The sequence below is a fragment of the Haliotis rubra genome, unplaced genomic scaffold, assembly GCF_003918875.1.
Source record: "Haliotis rubra isolate DU_JTF1 unplaced genomic scaffold, ASM391887v1 Scf532, whole genome shotgun sequence".
In the NCBI taxonomy this organism is placed as follows: Eukaryota; Metazoa; Mollusca; class Gastropoda; order Lepetellida; family Haliotidae; genus Haliotis; species Haliotis rubra.
Window position 1 is genome coordinate 748,714 of NW_025767227.1, and position 22,940 is coordinate 771,653.

Here is a 22,940-nt window from a genome sequence, read left to right on the forward strand (position 1 = left end):
TCTTCTTGTTCCATATTATATCAAATCTCACTTTGTGCCACAGTAAACCAATTCTTCCAGTCCCCGATTTCACCTGCAGCAGAAAATGAATGTATCAAAGCCAGCGTACTTTAAACAGGTGTACGTTTGTCAACAATTGTGTATTGTGGAGAGGTTTATTCCCACAGTACTGTTATTAGAACCTAATTTTGGGTAGGTGAGTGGATGAGTGGATGAGTGGCTGAGTGAGTGCCGAATGTGGGATGCTTTACCTTTCCTATAGAACGTTCCTCCAGTGACATCTGCCTACAGCTTTAAGGGAAGTTCATTTTCATTTCCTGGTCAACTTTTTTCATCTTCTTAAAGGAGCAAGCATCCGCAACCTCCTCACAGAACTTGTCTGTAGATGCAAGGCCAAAGAATCTAGCGACGTCTTTGACATGACCTGACAGGGTCCTGAGATTCAATCGTTAGAGCGTTTTGAAATGATCATACATTTCTTGTCTTTTGATCTATAATAGTCTACACACGACCCTTGTTTTTGTGAAGCACAAACTCATTAGAGTGAATGAATGCTTTTTTATCGATTGATTGATTGACATATTGCACTTAGGAAGCTGAAGACCAATTCCTACCCAAATCTTCACGGGTTGTCATTCAAACGTCCGTTGTGTTAAGGGGACAGGGCATCTTACAAAATGGCGCAACTAGCTTGCCTTACAATTATGCTTCAGTGTTTGTTCAAGAACGCCATTTATACATGCGTGTAGCTACTCAAAAGCATGGAGCCATCAATACTTACAATTTTCATGTCCTCGTAGTATATATCAAGGGTAGGTTACCCTAGTGCAGCTGCCACTTCTGCTTTCCATGACTGCAGATAGGTGGAGTAGGAGCCAAACGGAACTAGGAAGTAAGAAAGTTAAAGTTAAAGCAATGAGATAATAAGTGAATCCTTTCGAACTATATCTGGAGAAGGTAGAAGCTCGAAACTCCAATGCTTTAACCCAGGTTCGTGAGAATCGTAGAGGCGAGGTCGACCGTGCCGTGTCCATCTTGTACATCTTGTACTTACGCTTCTCTGTCAAAAACGCCTCTGTAAGCTCCACGAAGTCTCCTTCATAATTATACGGTGGAGTCCTGTCTCTGTTGTGGTTGAAGTAGGACACACAGGTGTCTTTGGGATTCCGCATGATCTGGATACACTTGATCTTCTTCTCCACGACCTGTTTAGGAGCATGCGCAGAGGGAGGTGCGTGTTGAAGACACGCGGATATAGCACTGCTTCTATTCCTTTTGAAGAGGAATTCCATCATCCGGGTCTCTTTCACATCCTTTTGATGCTGGAGAGTCCCACTGTTTAACATCATGATGACTTCCCACAGCCAGTGGCTTCCTAAAACAGTCAAGTCCAGTAAGATATCCGCAAAAAGCTTCATTATTGTTTTATTGAACAGGATTTTCATTTGAATGCAGATTCACCCAAATTGTCTCGGTCTGTTTATTTTGTAAAGGGTATGATCATAAAAGAGCTTTGTTGTATACTGAAAGAGAGATATGATTATTGCGACACAGACTCAAACAACAAGCAACGTGCATAGTAGAATACACGCTGTTCTTGGTCTTTTAGGTATCAAGAACACAAAGGTATGTTACAGTATGAATAATATTAACACCTCTCCTCAATGGACATTAAAAGTACTGGAGTATCATAGATTGTGGTTTAAAACTAGCACGAGATCGCAGAAAACCCAAAGGGACCACTGATTATAATGCTTTATAAACGTAGTTCGTTATATGACTTTCGACTACAATAAGCAGCAAAGGACCAGAGACAGTTCTGTATATCCGTCAGTTAGTTATATGGATTTCGACTACAATAAGCAGCAAAGGACCAGAGACAGATCTGTATATCCGTCAGTTAGTTATATGGATTTCCACCACAATAAGCAGCAAAGGACCAGAGACAGATCTGTATATCCGTCAGTTAGTTATATGGATTTCGACTACAATAAGCAACAAAAGGACCAGAGACAGTTCTGTATATCCGTCCAGTTAGTTATATGATTTCGACTACAATAAGCAGCAAAGGACCAGAGACAGATCCGTATATCCGTCAGTTAGTTATATGGATTTCGACTACAATTAGCAGCAAAGGACCAGAGACAGTTCTGTATATCCGTCAGTTAGTTATATGGATTTCCACTACAATAAGCAGCAAAGGACCAGAGACAGTTCTGTATATCCGTCAGTTAGTTATATGGATTTCCACTACAATAAGCAGCAAAGGACCAGAGACAGTTCTGTATATCCGTCAGTTAGTTATATGGATTTCGACGCTACAATAAGCAGCAAAGGACCAGAGACAGTTCTGTATATCCGTCAGTTAGTTATATGGATTTCGACTACAATAAGCAGCAAAGGACCAGAGACAGATCTGTATATCCGTCAGTTAGTTATATGGATTTCGACTACAATAAGGCAGCAAAGGACCAGAGACAGTTCTGTATATCCGTCCAGTTAGTTATATGGATTTCGACTACAATAAGCAGCAAAGGACCAGAGATAGTTCTGTATATCCGTCAGTTAGTTATATGGATTTCGACTACAATAAGCAGCAAAGGATCAGAGACAGTTCTGTATATCCGTCAGTTAGTTATATGGATTTCGACTACAATAAGCAGCAAAGGACCAGAGACAGATCTGTATATCCGTCAGTTAGTTATATGGATTTCGACTACAATAAGCAGGAAAGGACCAGAGATAGTTCTGTATATCCGTCAGTTAGTTATATGGATTTCCACTACAATAAGCAGCAAAGGACCAGAGACAGTTCTGTATATCCGTCAGTTAGTTATATGGATTTCCACTACAATAAGCAGTAAAGGACCAGAGACAGTTCTGTATATCCGTCAGTTAGTTATATGGATTTCGACTACAATAAGCAGCAAAGGACCAGAGACAGTTCTGTATATCCGTCAGTTAGTTATATGGATTTCCACTACAATAAGCAGCAAAGGACCAGAGACAGTTCTGTATATCAGTTAGGTTATATGGTATGGATTGATCAGTTAGTTATATGGTTTCGACTGCAATAAGCAGCAAAGGACCAGAACAGTTCTGTATATCCGTCAGTTAGTTATATGGATTTCGACTACAATAAGCAGCAAAGGACCAGAGACAGTTCTGTATATCCGTCAGTTAGTTATATGGATTTCCACTACAATAAGCAGCAAAGGACCAGAGACAGTTCTGTATATCCGTCAGTTAGTTATATGGATTTCCACTACAATAAGCAGCAAAGGACAGTAGTAGACAGGATGACAGTCCTGGACCAGGGTAATCTAAGGCTTCATTTAATAGATAAAGCCTTAGTTGGACCCTTACCATTACCATCTACTACAGAGCTTTATTTCATAAAATAAGACTTTAGTCGGGGATTTCAAGCAAAATGTCCCCGGCAGCCACAATTCCCAAAGAAATGTATTGCGCTTCCTCCCAAGGGGAATTGTGCCGGCTGCCATCACACAAAGTTGCAGAGACAACGGCGGGATACGAACTCCACCGGGTATCTTACCTCTATGTCGTGTTGACAGGAGGTAATACTGTGTCATACGGTACGATCAACAATTCTTCTTTTACAAACCCTCTGCCCGGTCCATCCATCAAGTAGTACAAGTTAGGTTCGTCGGCTTTTATATCCACTTTATCTATGTTGTAAGTTTTGACCGACCATATCGGATCGGTGGCACGCTTGCGACTATCACCCTCATGTTCTCCCGGTTGGTATAGATACCTCACGAGAGCTCGGTCGGGTATCTGTTTCTCCTTACCAACCCGTGATGGAGCAGCCGGTTCGGCCATCACTGATTTTAATTTGATAGCGTCTGCCGGTTTCTTGTCAGTGAGTCGTGTGATTTCATGGTTGATTGCCGACACCACCTTAGGGAGCCGTTCAACCCATTCCGTCGATTGTTTTCCTGGGTTGGTCATCTCTCTAGCGTACTGGTGCCCAAATAAACGTTCAGCCAAAGTCCTATTAAATCTTTCAACTATGGCTTGACTGCGATGAGCCCCGGCAGTACCACGCCTAACCCTTGTATCGTGCTTAGTCAGCAACTGCGATACGGCACCCATGAACTCTCGCCCGGGGTCAACTTGCAGCTCTGTTGGCCAAGTCAGTGGACTGCGTTTGTATATGCGTTCCATGGCTTGAGCCACCAGATTCGAATCTTTTCGCGGTCAATGGTTCAGCTTCCTTATACCGGCTGGCTACATCCACGATAGTCAGGGCATACTTGTAGGTTTTACGTCTCACCCTGTCGTGAGGTAGGAACAGCAGGTCTGCTTGGTGAACGTTATTAGGTATATTAATACCAAACTTCCTTCTAGGCACATAGCGTGGTGGTGGTAAATATATCTGCCAAAGTGCTTGTTTTTCAAGCCATGTTTTGACCTCCTCCGGGGATACTCGAGTTATTTTAGCCAGCTTATCTACAGCGCTAGCTCCTTTCCAGTACCCACGCGGACTGTAGTAAATAGCCTCAAACTTTTTCTGGTTCCGTGACATGTCACCATTTATTTATACCTATGTTCTTGGTTCAATTTTCTCATGCCCGTACGCGTACGTGTTTATCCCATCAATAGCTATCCAACGTTTGGTATCCATAGGGGATAATGATGTTTTATTTATAGTCAGCCCGTATATCCTATGCCCATCACTTCTAAGTGTGTTCATTTTATGTTTAAAGGTACGGGTCTTGAACAGAGCTTCCTTGAATCTGGCGTGTTTGATGTGTTGTTTCACCACGTACTTCTTAACACCCTTAGCCTTCCGGATTTCACCATTGTCGGCCTTCAGTATGGAGTACATCTTAGGCCTCAACCCTATGTACTCGGCTATGGGCGTGCCAGCACACTCGTCCTTCATCTTACCTAGGACCTTTTTATTCACCGTGCTGTGTATGGCATGGTCCTTGGGGTAGTCGCTGGTGTCGTACAAATCGAGGTGTTTTTTCATGTCCTCGTACACGTCCTCGGTTCGAATCTCCATCAGCAGGGAATCCGTGTCAGTGTACAGCACTTCGCACCTGTCGCCGTACTGTTTCTTAAGCTCGTTGTAGTAAAAGTCGTACATTAAGTGTTTGGATAAATCGAGGATGCTCATCCCAACGTAAACAGGTCGGTTTAATATTATGTGACTTTTCTTCATGTGTATGGCAGCCAGGTCGTTATCGAATATCTTACTACGGTTGAATGCAGGGTTAGCGATCAGCTTCCTGAGTTTTTCCTCCTCATTCGACCGAACCAGCTTCACGTCCACGCGTTTTCTCAGGTTCTCCATCGTCTTACCGAATACCGAGTTGTTCATGAGCTTATACAAGTTTTTCTCAAAGTCACTGGTGGCAAGCTTTCGGAGGTCCGTGTTCATTCTGATGTAAGGCTCCATCCAAGGACTTTGGGCAAACTTCAGCACTCTGTGTATTTTGGTCAGTTTCATACCCAACGACAGGTACAGCTGCAGGTTGCGATAGTGAACGATGTACTTGGTCTTATTCATTAAGTTAGGCACGAGTTTTTCAACGCCCGTCACCCGCCTATCTAACAAGTTATGTTGGTATTCAGACATCCAGTCTGGGTTAACCCTCATACGTTCGGGGCTAGGGGGTAACTGTTGTGTGATGTGTGTAATGCTTTGGGATACTCCAAGTCAACTTCGAGGATATAACCTTTGTTCGAATCCGGCGCGATGCTCATAATATCGAAATCGGATGATACCCATTCGAATCCCCCTGTGGGTAGATACTGGCTCATTGCCCAGCCGTACAGGTTGTTGGCGTCGAGATAGAGAATGTGATTGGTTGGCTTGCTAGGGTCGTAGTCCTTCACGTATTGATTATTTGCTTTAGCGTATCGTTTGGCTGCCATGGAGATCCCACCTCGCAAGCCTTTCTCAATGAACAGGTGCATGTCATAATCAGTAAGCAATTCCAACTTAACTCCGGTCTTTTTAAGCAAGGCATCCCACGACAGGCCTGGGCTGGTGTAATACCATGCCGGATCTAGTTTATACTGCTTGATACATGTCCGTCTAAATGTCTCAAATACGTCGGCTAATAGTAGTACATCCATCTTCAAGTACAGATCGTGATAATCACCCAGGGTTTTACAACCAAGTTTATTCCATACATTAATAGCGTACGAGTAATCGTCTTCGGATATTTCCGAGTCGGTCAGATTGCTGTAAAATTCTCTGATGGGGGGGTAGTCTGGTCTCGGCGAACTTAGTCCAACTATCCATGTACTCATAGGGATACACACCTTTCCTCATAAGCAGAGATCTAGTCTCGGCGTCTGTGTATCGATCGGTGATAGGGAAGGTATCGTTGGCTTTAATCAGGCTGGCTAATGACGACAATAGAAATTGACACGAGTCAATGAACCTAAGTCCGTCTAAGCTGAAAGAGAGATATTTCTCCATGTTGTTGGGGATGCACGTTATATTACCATCGATTTTCGCGATGGCCTGCATGATTAAGTGAGAGTCGTACCCTCTCAAGTTGTGAAAGACAACGGGAATGTTTATTGTTTTAGGGTTGATTCTAAGCTTGAGGTTACACTCGTTATGAGCGGCGCCTCTATACTTACCGGTTATGTGACAGTGATCTCTCACCGAATCACCGTTCAGTGGTGAGTCACACACGTGACAGTTAATGCTACGGGAGTGAGCTAACCTATCGGCTCGGGTCATACGCATGGGAGCGATTCTATACAACGCCTTCCTAATAATTTCTTCTTCCTCCTGCAAACACTTTAGAAACCTTTCAACCGCGTCAGGACCCCCTGTATACTACGGGAGATTTCGTTTCACCGTCACAACGGACGACTATGTATCCAAATCCACATGCTTCATGCTCTTGTGTTTTTGTGTTTGTGGGTAGAGCATTGAAGCCCCAACAACCCTGCCTGTGGGAGTATCCTCAACAACCTTAATTGGTTTGACCAATGCTTCAAAGTCGGCGTATATAATATAAGGCACGGACATTTGGTGCTTGTGGTTGTAGAATTTTAGGATATTGTCACCTTCCTCGGGCATGTCGATGCGTATAGCCGTCTGTCCCACACCTTGGCAATACTCCTGGTGGGATTCTAATAAATCAGCTCGGCTGAAACCGTGCAGACATCGCATACAAAAGTGTTTTTTCCCATCGTGTTTCGACTGATCGTGCAACAACCGACTGAAATGTTTTATCCACGTGTAGTGATACTTTTCACCTCGTTGGATCATAAATATATTGATAACACGTTTCCCCACCAACGAGCTGAGCCTGTGTATTATTGTTGTGTCGTCTTCGTGTCCAAAGACATTTATAGCTAGATTATTCTGTTTTTCTACTTTAGTGATCTGAGATATGGTGGTTGGTTCATCTATACCATCCCAGTTGAGTCCATCGTCTTGGGGATAGCTAGAAAGCCTGTCTGAATGAGTGTCAGCTGGAAACAAAGCTGATCTGATAGCTAATCTCAAGCAATCGTTTCCTCTATTCTTAACGTTGACCATGGCATGTTTTTTCTTATAGTATGGAGGCAAGTCTAGGTATGACCCGCCTCTGAACGGCACGTAGTTAGCTATGTCTAGATAGACAATATCGATTTTATCTACAGCCCACCCGGATCCCAAGTGTGTGTAGCGTTCTAGGTGTTCCTGTATCTGCTGAAAACTAGTATCGATCGATGTGTTTATAGTCTCTATCTGGGTCACGACCTCTTGTACACCTCGGAAGTAAGGCTGAACGTACTCAGTAACATCCCCTACGTTCTTCTCGAGTGTCATTTTAATTGTGATTTGAAATTTAATACTTCCAAGACTGGCTAGTTCCTGTTTTATTTTATCATCTATCAGGGGCTTAATATCTGAGACATCTATATTCCTATTAACATGCATGCGCCAGCCTCTTAAATACTTACCTACAGCGCGCGCTCAGTGCGTACGAACTGTATAGTATTCATAATTGCGTACACACCTAAGGAATTAATGTCTAATTGGGCCGCCGTAAATGTAAAAAAATCATAAGGTGTTATATATCCTCTCCGTCACCCCAACCAACTATATTTAGATGGGCTGTTTCGATCCAGTGCTCACACTGTTTGATATAGTATTCCTTGAAGTTTAGCAGGTATTCCGATATACTTGTATAACAATCTATCTGATATTGAGTCGTGATGTTCCCCACACATACGAAGGGACGAGTATACTTAACACCATCTTTAATCCATACCATTTTCAATATTACCTGAAATCTGAAGCGTCTCCGTAAGTTCAGTTTATCTTTGAGTATGTTTTTTTACCCGAGATTCGATGTCTTCACTGGGATCAAGTTCCACAAACATATCTATATGTAAGTGTGTAATAATCTCTAATTGGGGCATAGTCAAAGGGAGGTAACTCACACTGCTATCTTGAGAAATCGCCTACGTTCTTTTATGTAGGCCTTTTTATTCTCGTAGATGAGGTGATGTCTGACTACGTTCGCCCCGTGAGCTTTACATAAACAATGGTGTCCTTTGACTCCTATACCACACACAGAACACGAGTAGTTGGGACTTCCCATGTGGGAATAACAGTACCCATGAGTACCGCATCCCCTACCACAGGTCTCGGTCTTCCCCATAAGTATATATTCACATCGGTACATGTTAACATATTTATATGTGTATTAGTCTAATTGTTTCACAACCAAAGCAGTCGCCGCTATACCCAGCGCTATGAAGGTCAGTTCACGGTCCATTTGTCCCTTGGATGGTGTGTAGTACTGAGCGAGTGTTGGCTTCTGTAGTGGCTCCAATCGTTTACCAGTTAATAAGTAGTATTGTCTCGCTGCGTCGTCGACATCGTGGAATGTTTGAACGGCATGGTTTTCACGCCTGAGTTGTTCGTTAATGTAATCGATCCGCTGGAGGCGTTGTTTAGCGTACTCGGCCTGTGCTGCCTGTAAATTCTCAATAGCGAGATCGTGCCGCTTCCTCTCCGCCTGTATTTCAGCCGCGTGTGACTCTCGTAGTTTAGAGAAGAGGAAATTACTCCCGGAAAATGCCAGGGCATTCACTAACGCACCACCGACCATCATAGCAATCGTAGCCATCCTTATATTTATTTCATAATATCTTCAGGTATTATTCCTTGTTTTACTAGGATGTCTTTTGTGGCCATCGCCATACCAAGGTTCATTATTAGCATACCCATATCCTGCAGGTTGAAATCTAGCTTGATAGTTGGTTGTTTAAGCACCATTTTGGTCAACCGAGCGTATCCTACGGCTAGACTGGCGACCACGGTGGCGTGGTATGCGTCGTTGACGAACGTTTTCCCCTCAGACATTATGTATATGATATAAAAATATATATTTTATTGCATGATATGCGGGTTGACCTTTAATTCCGGGTGAGGGGACTCACTGCGTCGTGTATATAACCACGAGATAGCCACGGCAGCAGTTGCGCATACAACTAACAAGAGTCGCTCCGGGTGAGTCACCCTGATAATTTTATGTTGGTTACACCACCGTTTTTTACCGGCAGCTACTCTCTTAGGATTCTTCTGCCTGGTCACCTGTGAAGGGGTCACCTCCAGTTGTGGGGTCTCCTCTGAAGGGGTCTCCTCCAGTTGTTGGGGTGGGGTCTCCGCCAGTTGTGGGGTCTCCTGTGCAGCATCCATCTATACTATTATTATTATTTTTCCTCTCAAATTGACAATGCTTTGCCGTGATAATCGCCGCCGTCACCGGGGCTAACAACATACCGTATTTGTGATACAGCTCGCAGCTAATAGAGCTCAAGGCGTGTTCGATAAAAGGGTCTTTCTCGAGGTCTTCCCACAGGTAAAGTCGGCGCTCCGGGGGGATGGGAAGGAAGTATGACGCAATACCAGTGTATATCTGGGTCATAGCCGATCCTATTGTCTTTGTCATTTCTGAACCTAGTCTAGCCTCGTATTTAGCGTACAGTTTATCGATTTCTTCGGCTGACATTTTGTGAATTTTATCCGGAGTGTACTCCCCAAAGTAATGTTTGGCTTTGCCACCAACAGCCAACGCCACCAGTTTCCTCTCGCTTATCATCATCCACCTGTGGTGATTGGGGTACCAACAGTTGCTCTAACAATTCCTCACACTCCATCCTATAATGTAACAAGTAAGTTTTAGTTTTAACTATATAATATACGATATAAGCGAAACACAGAGAAATAAAAGTTAAGTTGAACACGACAAACACTTCAAATACCATAACTATACTAAGCATTGCTAAGCATTGTTAAAAATTTACTAAGCATTTGCTAAGCATTGCTAAGAATTTACTAAGCATTGCTAAGCATTGCTAAGCTAAAACACACTATAGGCTACTGGTTGGTCTGTCTTAAGCACGAGCTTAGCGTGTTTAGTTTCAGCGAGCTGTTTCTTCACCCGTTCCCGTTCTAATTTGCTCATCACATCGTTCTCTCTCAAACACTCTTCGAACGAATCCCTGTCCTTGCAGTGAAATAAGGCCACCCATCGCGTCTGCTCCCTGAGGTCTTTCAACACCGAGTTGAACTTCTGCGTTAGCACCCAGACGCTGTGCTTTGCGTGTCGGCCTGAAAATGCCAGGTACGATAGCATATCTCTCTTTTTTGTTATCTCGCGATTAGCTCTGCAGTCGTCCAGTATGAACAACGTCGACTCCCCTTTAAATTTCATATGGTAAGCTTTCAACCAGTCCTGTAGACGTGGCCCCGGATCGACTCTGTGTACGTCCGGGTCCGTCATCACCCAAGGTCTTTCCGTGTACGTTTTATTCATGCTCAGAGTAGGGCACATGATAACGATGTGGTCGAACACATCCCTGTAGTACCCCTCCAACATATCCAACACGAAAACGGTCTTCCCACAGCCAGTCTGCCCGCACACTATGGCGCAGTGTGGGTCGCGGTGTGGGTCGCGGGGAAAATCAGTAAATGGCTTGCACGAATCTCCCATTGTCTATATTAAGTTGCGCGTCCATAATTACGTACAGATATAATTTCAACTTGCCAGCGGGTTGAGCCTTCTTGGTAATCTGGATAGTAATTCCTTCGCTACCATTGTCTATTCTACGGCCGCTACCGTGTAGTTTATCGTCATCCGTGGATCGCATGTCCAACCACAGCGCGTACTTGTTAGTTAAGTATTCACCGATTTGCACGGATGATAGGTCCAGGTCTTTGGCTATGTATGGATGTTTGCTCGGCAGCTTTTTTATCTCATCCCACTGCTGGTACGCACGCATACCATGACTAAACAGCTGGTTGGGCACGCCCTCGATGGTCACTTCCACCTTTTCAATCTCGGGGTTGAAAAACTTCTCGCTGTCCCTCCGGAACGGTTCGTAATCCTCCACGGGGACGACCAGGATGCCTTTCATCGATCGCGCCGGCACGTTCAGGTTGATATTCCACACAGTGTCGCTCTTATCCCGCACGATGGATCTATGCCTCAGTACGCGATCGTACAGGATGGCCACATTACCCGAGTACTGGTTTCGAACCTGCCTGGCCAGCTCCGGGTTAGTGACCATGTCGAACTCCAGAGAGATGTTGTCTATGGTATAACTAGCCTCATCGCCGTTCGGCGTACGCACTACTTTGCTGTAGTCGTTAAACGTGAGCTCGTATTCAAGCCTATCACCCAGCGCGGCCTGGTAAAACGGCGCGTGTTCCGTGAGCAACTCGAAGTCGAGCGGCACGCAGAACCTGTTCCCGTACGCTTGAGCGATGGCCTTTTCACCGTCCGATAGCTTGTCTAACTGGTCTGCCGTGAAGGCATACCCAATGCGCGACCTGGTCGATTTACTGATACCTTGGTACACGTCATTGACGCGTTCTCCCTCGCTTTTCCAGAGGTCCCTGTAGCAGTGAAACACGTCGCTGTCGTCGATACTCAGCACCTCGTTACCGGTGATCTTGATGGTGGTTTTCTTGATAATGGCTCGACCTACGTTCCGCACTAGCTCGCGTTTGTCGTTGTCGGAGGTCAACGTGATGTTGAACGCCAGTCGAACAGTGCCTGGTACAATGAGGTCATTCGCGCCAAGGTTTGGAAATCTAACCAGCAGCGTTTGATTCTGGTCTATCTTGCTGGGATTGTTGGTGATGGTCACCGACTGACGCACGGCTTTGACACCTAGTGGCTCTCTCGATCTCCTGAAAGGATCTAGTTTTCTACCGTACATTGTTATATAAATGAAATATATAAGTTTTAATACTAAATAATGGCTGAAGGTGGTTATGAGGAAATACCTATGGAGGATATGTGGGAGGATGAAACCTCGTTCCCCTTAAGTACTGAACTTGTACAGTCGGCCGTCGATGATTATTACGACGCAGTTGAAAATAAAGACAACATCAAGCCGTTGGGGAGGGACTATTCCAAGTTTATGGTCGATAAGAAGGGCACGCTGCGATTGAAGGCTTACCCGTGGGCTGATATCATAAAAAAAGACGGGAAACCATATGCTTTGTCAACACTCACAAGTCGCCCTGGTGGGAGTCAACTGCTCCGTGGGGAACTAGGCTTCATAGATTACGGTGGCGCACGGTCTAAGCTTCCCCCGAAGGTCGTCCAAGATCTGCAAGTAGCCAGGGCCAATACTGGGGATGCTAAAGAAACATCGGACAGTATCGAAAAAATATTGGCTACGTACCATGACAAACCCTTGCCTGGGCTCGAATTTCCCCTGAGGGAACTGCGAGGTTTAGACGAAGCCTTGAAACATGTACGTGGAGAACTCGTTAACAACATGGGGAAACTGAACGAAGTCGACGAGCGCATCGCTCGCGAGAAAATAAAACTCGCCGAAGCAGACGATGATATGAAACGTCGTATCGAGGAGAGAATAAAAAACTTGGAAGACGAGAGACGGACTCGGTTGGAATCCGCTTCCTCAAACCGGGAAGCCCTCCGATCGCAGATCAGTCGAGTACGGGAAACCATCGATCGAGTCCTAAATGAAGACACCACGCTAGCTGATAGGATTCGGACCCTGTTCCGGGAGCAAGGCATCACCATCGCCAGCATTCTGACTGCACTGGGCTTCATCATATCAACCCTGGTGGTGTCACTGATGCCTGCCGGCGGCGGTGGGGGTACACCCACGCATGCACCAAGTGGTGGTGGTGGTGTCAGAGACTGGATTAAAAAACTAGGGGAAACTCTGGCTAAACTGGCTGGTAAGGCTGCCGAAGCCCTACCCGGCATCCTGGGTAGCATCGTCTCGTGGTTGCTGAGCGCTCTGGCTAAAACTGCCACGTGGCTCAGTCAAAACCTGTGGGCAGCCATCGTCGCCGTGGCGGGTCTGGTGTACGTAGCGGCTAAGGAATTTTTAACCAAATGAGCCCCAAAGCTACCCCACCAACCACCATGGCTGTTTTACGATCGATGTGCTGCTGATTGGACGCTGCAGGCTGGGGCTGTAGGTGTGTGTGTTGAACCCTAGGCTCCGGGGGTGGCGCTACTATACCCGTTTCACCGGTCGTGGGTGGTGGGACGTGGGGGACGTTGACATCGAGGTTGACGCCCAACTTTTGACCCGCCGTGGCTATAACTATTTCGTTGTTGTAGCCCACCACTTTTTTTACTCTCAGTTGCATATCACTCGGAGCCATGTACAGTCCCACGTCGAACACGTAGTCGACTTTCGACCTGGCATATTCCAACACGTCTTGGTAGCGTTTGATGGCACTCGGGAGATCAACTGGAGCATTGATAGCATCCTCAACGTTGACAACGAACTGTTTCTGAGCGTCGTAAGCAGTCCCCTTACCTAGGATATTGGAACGCGTTTGCGTCTGCGCACCCAACAGTGCCCACACGTACGTTCGAATCGAGTCATTCAAGCGTTCGGTGCCGGCACGAGTATACCCTTTCGATTCCAACATGAATTTTTTCCAATCACCCCCCTGCTCGAACCTCCAAACTCGGTAATCCTTGCTGTCGTCGAATGCCATGTAACGGTCATCCCACTCGTTTGTTGTGATATGATGATACGACTTGTATCCCCAATCTTGCAACTTCTCGCTGGCTTCCACGAGAGGCATGTTGTGAACGATAGGAATACCCAATCCGTGGTTCGGTCCCGGCAAACGCCAATCCGTTTTAGTGTCGATTCCGAATTCGTTGCAAATACGTTCGTAGGCCCGTCTATCGTATTGGTTGTTTACTGCATTCCACGCTTTTTCTTGTGAGAGTGGAGCGCTGATCTCTTTGAGGATACGCCTGACCTGGTAGTACACGTGAAACGTGAACACAGACTGACTCAGCGGTCCACGCCGAGTGTCGGATACACCACACCCCGTTGTAGCGCACCACACTGCGAAGTTGAGTTGATTCTGCCAGAACTGCATCGGGTTGTTGAACCAAGCGTGCACTGTCTTAACGTTAGTCACCGAAAACTTATACTTATCGAACACATCTATGAACTGGGCGTCGAAATACAATCCATCAGCGACCACGATCTTCATGTTTTAAAACTATTATATAATGAGTTTATATAACATGTACATAACACTTCCAGGAATAACGAGCGGCGAGGCCGTTCAGCTGACGCACGCGATCGATAACACGTCGGGTCAACTCGAAGTAGCACTGTGCGATATCACCTACCTACCACGATGGACTAACATCAACGCTAGCAACAATAAACTGTTCGTAGGTGGCGCTAGCAACAAGATAATTGACGGTTACTACAGCGTGTGCTCTCTAAGCGACGAGGTCTTCAAACCATTGGGAGCCGAACTCAAGATGAACGACTCAAACGGTACAGTGGTGTTAATCAACAACGGAAGAAACTCCTTGAGGCTCGGTCGACCACTGGCGAGGACACTCGGTATACACCCTTAAGAGATAAAACCAACGACTACCGTCACAGGCACTAAGTTACCCGACTTAGTACCGTACCGAGAGCTGTGCATTCATCTCAGCCAGGTTAGCACAACGGACAACATTCAAGGGGGTCACCCTTCCACTATACTGAGAGCCGTACCGGTGAAAACGGAGAAATACAACGACGGCAGAACCGAGTCGTTTTCACCGCGGCAGTATAAGAGGTTAACCCAGGGCAACATCCCTGAGCTGATAATATCGGTGTTAGATATAAATCATAATCTCGTGAATATAGGATACCTCAGCGTAACGCTGCACATAAAATGACCAGCGCACAAGGTCCCGGAATGAAGTTGAAAAAATGCATCAATGTGGGGATCTCCGATCTCGGGGACACACGCGGATTCGACGACCCGGTAGATGGTAAAGTGTACGCCTTGCAACTTAAAAACAGCATTTACAAACGCGTTGAAGTCCCCTCCGGTGGTACTAGCAACCTAAGCGATATAGTAGATACCTCAAGAGCGGCAGTCAACACTAAGTACACCCTTGTCAACACCGGTGATAACTGGATGATATACCCATCGTTCGGGGGCAAACTGTTCGACTTAACCGATGTTGAGAGCACTACCGTCGCCCGAAACAAACCATATACGCTCGTCTTCACCGATGATGACAAGTGGGTGTTATTACCGGGTAAAGTCGACTGGTTTCTCAATATTAGGCTCGGCTCCCCCCTACGTGTTCACGGATAACAAAGACAACCACCTAAACAAAGTCGTGAACAATGGAACCCTGCTCGTGGCTTACATCCCGACTCATAGACGTAGCGTAGTCATCAGCCCACTCGCCAGTATGGCAGCCCACATGCTATCGAGTAAAGCGGGCATGCAAAACGTGGTATTGCAGTTGGTGTCTGAATTCGAAGGCGTGGTCAGGATCCTGGAGAGTCTACCGGCGAACTCAACACTTATCATCCAAGTCTACCTAGGGGAACCATCGCGGGATGATGTAGAGATCGTGAAGGGGGTCAAACTCCGGTGGGGGAAACAACAACAGTATCACGTTTGCAACGTTTACGTGCGGGTGGGTGTCGACTCCAAAACCAGTCTGCAGGGTGTCACCGTGGTCGTGGAAGACACTATATCACTAACCAAGATCTTCCTACCCGACAACATACACTTCATGGGGGTGAAGTGCACCCCCTGAACTATTATCAGAAAACCAGTTGGAAATTATATCGTAATAGTATTATAGCAATGTCTTGGCTTCGCCCCAACACTACGATTAACGACTTAGGGGACACGGAGGGATTCGACCAGCCTGGTGAGGAAGACACCTTGTACGTCCTGCAATTCAAAGACAACGTGTATAGGCGGGTATCGTTATCAGATTTTAAAGAACCTGAATGGTTAGTCAACTTAACCCTCTCCTCACCCTATATCTCCCTGAAACAAAATAATACTATCTCCGAGATTAAGAACAACGGTATAATTCTAGGATCGTTCGTTCCGGAATCTAGTGTACAAGTCATACCAGTACCGGGCTTCCCGGGTAACATGTTAATTTCCAATGAGAAGGTAAAGACAGAGATCAAATTTCCCAGTCCCCGATTAATTAGAAGTGTCGCGGAAAACTACACATTCATCATAGACGTCTATCTCGGAGGTAACCCGTCGCCTGGGGTGTATATTTACATTATAGATGATATGATCATATATTGGGAAGCCAGGTGTAATAACCAACGTTGTCGTATTACTAAGGTATCGGGAGACAGACCTTTAGCAAGCCTTGATGGGGTTCGTCTCCTTAATGGGAGTAGTGTTGAGACCCTGCTTTTTTACACGCACGTTAATCTAAGTATTATCAGCTTTAAGTACATTAATCGAAGGTTAAATGAAACCCAATTAAATTATCTTTTGCAATATATATTATAGGATGGGACTGTACCCAGGCATAGATGAAGTAGCGAAGACCCTGGAAACCGTAGACGGGTTCCGCTTGAGGCAATTATGTGATGTAAGACGTCAACTAGAACAAGACCGCGATAAGCGGAAAGCACTTTATAAGAAGTACCATAGAGCTTTCAATGCCGTGGACGGGACCGATACTACCCTTATGGCAGCCAGCATGGGCCTAGGGGTGGCAGGTGTTGGGTTGTTAGCTACCATCGTGGCCGCACCTATAGTGATGGGGCTCGAAATAACGGCTGGGGTGACAGGGGTGTTGGGGTTGGGGCTTAAGCTTGTATCCCGCAGACTGCATCGTAAAGCATTGAAACACGATGAAATCAGGGTTCTGGCTGAAGCAAAGCTGAACACGGTGAGTGAGCGTATTTCCACGGCACTCACTGACAGTAAGATCTCGGAGGAGGAGTTTCGTTCAATCCTCTCTGAACTCACAAAATATGACAAAATGAAACAAGAGATTCGATCCAAGTCTCGTAAGTCTGCTATCAGCGAGGACGAGAAAAAAAAGTATATAGAACAGGGGATACAAAAAGCCCGGCAAGCTTTTATAACGAACACCAAAGAGATCATAGGCGATTCACATTAAACTGTTTCATCGAGGCCAACGTGACATAGCGGCACGTGGACATAGATAAAACGAACTACTTGAGGGATGGGCCAGGCAGACAGGAATTATTGATTCCAGACAACGTGTCACGTGATGCGTGGGTGCGCATGATCTACCCGTTAAACTGACCTACTTCAGCTAAGTCCGCGGTAGCTCAGTCGGTTAAGTGGTGCGGCCCATTATGTATAGTCTGCGCAAGCTGTGTATGTGGGTTCGTATCCCGCCGTTGTCTCTGCAACTTTGTGTGATGTGTGAGACACAATTCCCCTTGGGAGGAAGCGCAATACATTTCTTTGGGAATTGTGGCTGCCGGGGACATTTTGCTTGAAATCCCCGACTAAAGTCTTATTTTATGAAATAAAGCTCTGTAGTAGATGGTAATGGTAAGGGTCCAACTAAGGCTTTATCTATTAAATGAAGCCTTAGATTACCCTGGTCCAGGACTGTCATCCTGTCTACTACTCAGTTAGTTATATGGATTTCGACTACAATAAGCAGCAAAGGACCAGAGACAGTTCTGTATATCCGTCAGTTAGTTATATGGATTTCGACTACAATAAGCAGCAAAGGACCAGAGATAGTTCTGTATATCCGTCAGTTAGTTATATGGATTTCGACTACAATAAGCAGCAAAGGATCAGAGACAGTTCTGTATATCCGTCAGTTAGTTATATGGATTTCGACTGCAATAAGCAGCAAAGGACCAGAGACAGTTCTGTATATCCGTGAGTTAGTTATATGGATTTCCACTACAATAAGCAGTAAAGGACCAGAGACAGTTCTGTATATCCGTCAGTTAGTTATATGGATTTCGACTACAATAAGCAGCAAAAGGACCAGAGACAGATCTGTATATCCGTCAGTTAGTTATATGGATTTCCACTACAATAAGCAGCAAAGGACCAGAGACAGTTCTGTATATCCGTCAGTTAGTTATATAGATTTCCACTACAATAAGCAGCAAAGGACCAGAGACAGTTCTCTGTATATCCGTCAGTTAGTTATATGGATTTCGACTACAATAAGCAGCAAAGGACCAGAGACAGATCTGTATATCCGTCAGTTAGTTATATGGATTTCCACTACAATAAGCAGCAAAGGACCAGAGACAGTTCTGTATATCCGTCAGTTAGTTATATAGATTTCCACTACAATAAGCAGCAAAGGACCAGAGACAGTTCTGTATATCCGTCAGTTAGTTATATGGATTTCCACTACAATAAGCAGCAAAGGACCAGAGACAGTTCTGTATATCCGTCAGTTAGTTATATGGATTTCGACTACAATAAGCAGCAAAGGACCAGAGACAGATCTGTATATCCGTCAGTTAGTTATATGGATTTCCACTACAATAAGCAGCAAAGGACCAGAGACAGTTCTGTATATCCGTTAGTTAGTTATATGGATTTCGACTACAATAAGCAGCAAAGGACCAGAGATAGTTCTGTATATCCGTCAGTTAGTTATATGGATTTCGACTACAATAAGCAGCAAAGGACCAGAGACAGTTCTGTATATCCGTCAGTTAGTTATATGGATTTCCACTACAATAAGCAGCAAAGGACCAGAGACAGTTCTGTATATCCGTTAGTTAGTTATATGGATTTCGACTACAATAAGCAGCAAAGGACCAGGGATAGTTCTGTATATCCGTCAGTTAGTTATATGGATTTCGACTACAATAAGCAGCAAAGGATCAGAGACAGTTCTGTATATCCGTCAGTTAGTTATATGGATTTCGACTGCAATAAGCAGCAAAGGACCAGAGACAGATCTGTATATCCGTCAGTTAGTTATATGGATTTCGACTACAATAAGCAGGAAAGGACCAGAGATAGTTCTGTATATCCGTCAGTTAGTTATATGGATTTCGACTACAATAAGCAGCAAAGGACCAGAGACAGTTCTGTATATCCGTCAGTTAGTTATCTGGATTTCCACTACAATAAGCAGCAAAGGACCAGAGACAGTTCTGTATATCCGTGAGTTAGTTATATGGATTTCCACTACAATAAGCAGTAAAGGACCAGAGACAGTTCTGTATATCCGTCAGTTAGTTATATGGATTTCGACTACAATAAGCAGCAAAGGACCAGAGACAGATCTGTATATCCGTCAGTTAGTTATATGGATTTCCACTACAATAAGCAGCAAAGGACCAGAGACAGTTCTGTATATCCGTCAGTTAGTTATATAGATTTCCACTACAATAAGCAGCAAAGGACCAGAGACAGTTCTGTATATCCGTGAGTTAGTTATATGGATTTCCACTACATTAAGCAGCAAAGGACCAGAGACAGTTCTGTATATCCGTTAGTTAGTTATATGGATTTCGACTACAATAAGCAGCAAAGGACCAGAGACAGATCTGTATATCCGTCAGTTAGTTATATGGATTTCCACTACAATAAGCAGCAAAGGACCAGAGACAGTTCTGTATATCCGTCAGTTAGTTATATGGATTTCGACTACAATAAGCAGCAAAGGACCAGAGATAGTTCTGTATATCCGTCAGTTAGTTATATGGATTTCGACTACAATAAGCAGCAAAGGACCAGAGACAGTTCTGTATATCCGTCAGTTAGTTATATGGATTTCGACTACAATAAGCAGCAAAGGACCAGAGACAGTTCTGTATATCCGTCAGTTAGTTATATGGATTTCCACTACAATAAGCAGCAAAGGACCAGAGACAGTTCTGTATATCCGTCAGTTAGTTATATAGATTTCCACTACAATAAGCAGCAAAGGACCAGAGTCAGTTCTGTATATCCGTCAGTTAGTTATATGGATTTCCACTACAATAAGCAGCAAAGAACCAGAGACAGTTCTGTATATCCGTCAGTTAGTTATAAGCAGCTTTTAGCGTATTTGTGTCTTGCTATGACTATATGTGCCATGATATTCTTGAAACGCCTGATAATATAACTGAACGACCAAATGATGAAATAGCTGAGACATCTGGTGACATAACTGAATATAATAGACATGGGGCGGTAGGGAAGGCACGGAGACTTACAGTCCTTTTATCACCTCCATGGACCCAAGCCGGATTACACACACCTTGATTTAAGTGAGACATGTCAGAATATAACTGAGTCACGCCGTGATATAACTTAGGCATACGGTGATATAACTGTGACATACTGTCATATAACGGTGACATATTGGGATATAACTGTGACATACTGTGATATAACTAAGAGACACTGTGGTAACTAAAATATAATATAAGAATACTGATACAACTGACGCAAGCTGTGATGCAACTGACACAAACCCTGACACAAGCTGTGATGTAACTGACACAAACCTTGATGTAACTGACACAAGTCGTGATGTAACTGACACAAACCTTGATGTAACTGACACAAGTCGTGATGTAACTGACGCAAACATTGATGTAACTGACACAATTCGTGATGTAACTGACACAAGCCATGATACAACTGACACAAACTGTGATGTAACTGACATAAGCCGTGATACAACTGCCACTAGCCATAAAATAACTGAGATATGCTATGATACAACTGACACAAGCCGTGATATGACTGAGATATGCTGTGATATAACTGACACTAGCCGTGATATGACTGAGATATGCTGTGATATAATTGACACCAGCCGTGATGTAGCTAAGATATGCTGTGATACAACTGACACTAGCCGTGATGTAACTAAGTTATGCTGTGATACAACTGACACAAGCCGTGATATAAATGAGATATGCCGTAAAACAACTGACACAAGCCGTGATACAACAGATATGCCGTAAAACAACTGACACAAGCCGTGATACAACTGACACAAGCCGGTATGTATGGGCCAGTTTTGCACTTACCCGATGACGTGGAGGCTTTGTCTGTGGAATTGTACAGCTAAATAACATTCAGTCATTCATTGTGACACGTCGTGTACCTACCACATTTGGGATACGCACAGATAATGATGTCATCGTCCTTCAGTTCGGCGTCTTTGATACTGTTTATTCTGTCTTCAGGACGAGCTCCCTTCAGCATTTCCGGAGGTGGCACAAACAAATACACCCCATCTTGTTTTGTAGCAGTGGAATCCGTGTCCTTTCGAGTTTCTCAGATCGTCGAGATCCCTGGAAAACGCCGTTCATGACCATCACTAGACTAACGCTTAGTCCCTGAATATATATAATTTTGATAGTAACACATATACCCATTTAAATTGAAAAGGAGCCCCAGTGAGTTGGGAGATGAGCCTGAGAAGATCTAGACTTGCTTCATTCAGGGCTTTAGCATTGCAGGGAGGGCTGGGCAGTAGTGAACATTATATGGTTCAGAGACTGTGAGACAGACTAGATCACCACATGTATGTGTTGTGCTAGATAACACCCTTATTCGTATCTAACTTTTCCATCCACCCGTCAGTTCTTACCTGTCAGCCTGTCTGACTCTCAAAAGGTTCTTCGTGATTTGGGAAAGAGACAATGTCAGATCTCAAAAGTGGAAGAATCTTAATATCGAGGCTCTCGATATTTGAAATGATATCTAGAGTAGAGGACAGACAAGGCAGGAAGCAATGTGTGTCATATCGTTATAGTGTCTACTATGTTGCTGTTGCATGTTGTTTGCGGATATTTCTCAAATTGACAAGATAGGTCCACCTGCGGGTCAACAACATTTTATTGTGAACTCTCTACTGGGAGCTTAGTGCTAAGGCCCAGTTACTAACTCGAACAGAACTAACGATGTTGCTTCTGTTCCTAACAAGGTAATATCGCAAGGCCATAAGGCACCTCGTCAACAAATCATGTGTCTCTTGGGCACTGGTCATTTTACTCTTGACGGCACAAATATGCAGTCTTGTGATCTCGTTACATACTCCCCGTGAGGTATTTGCCAAGAGGGGAGCCTACGGGTGTTATGACGCAACCGGGAGTTCGCCCGAAGCACACCGCATGTCATACAGACCCTGAAACAAATGTTTCTAAGAAAGCCCATGCAAGTCTAGGATATGTGGCAAGTTAGGTTTCCACAGTTTCTGAAAATGAAGAAAGTCTCTGGGCTCCTTTGCATTATATTTTATGACTATAATTTAGGAACTGTTTTTTTCTGTGAAATATGTCAATTTCAGAGACTAGATGTAAGTCTAACTGCACGTGGCACGCTTCATAGTGCATGTGATATACAGTATATTGCACTTGATGTACTGTATGCTGCATGTGATATACAGTATATTGAACTTGATATATTGTATACTGCATTTGATATACAGTATACTGAACTTGATATTGTATACTGCATGTGATATACAATATATTGCTCATGATGTACTGCATACTGCATGTGATATGCAGTATATTGCACTTGATATACTGTATACTGCATGTGATATACAGTATATTGCACTTGATGAACTGTATACTGCATGTGATATACAGTATATTGCACTTGATGTACTGTATACTGCATGTGATATACAGTATATTAAGTGCAATATACTGTATATCGTATGCAG

General features: G+C 44.4%; 2 protein-coding genes across 2 annotated transcripts in view; both read right to left on the reverse strand.

Moving 5' to 3' along the window:
* Positions 1-22,940, reverse strand: part of LOC124253141 (sulfotransferase 1A1-like) — a 33,450-nt gene that overhangs the window by 255 nt on the left and 10,255 nt on the right. The window lies entirely within an intron of this gene.
* On the reverse strand, positions 294-21,469 carry LOC124253136 (sulfotransferase 6B1-like). The gene is made up of 4 exons (XM_046686853.1): positions 21,373-21,469; positions 1,055-1,375; positions 822-885; positions 294-435 (listed from the first exon to the last, which is right to left on the reverse strand). Exons 1-4 carry the CDS (start codon positions 21,467-21,469, stop codon positions 294-296), a joined length of 624 nt encoding a protein of 207 aa, XP_046542809.1.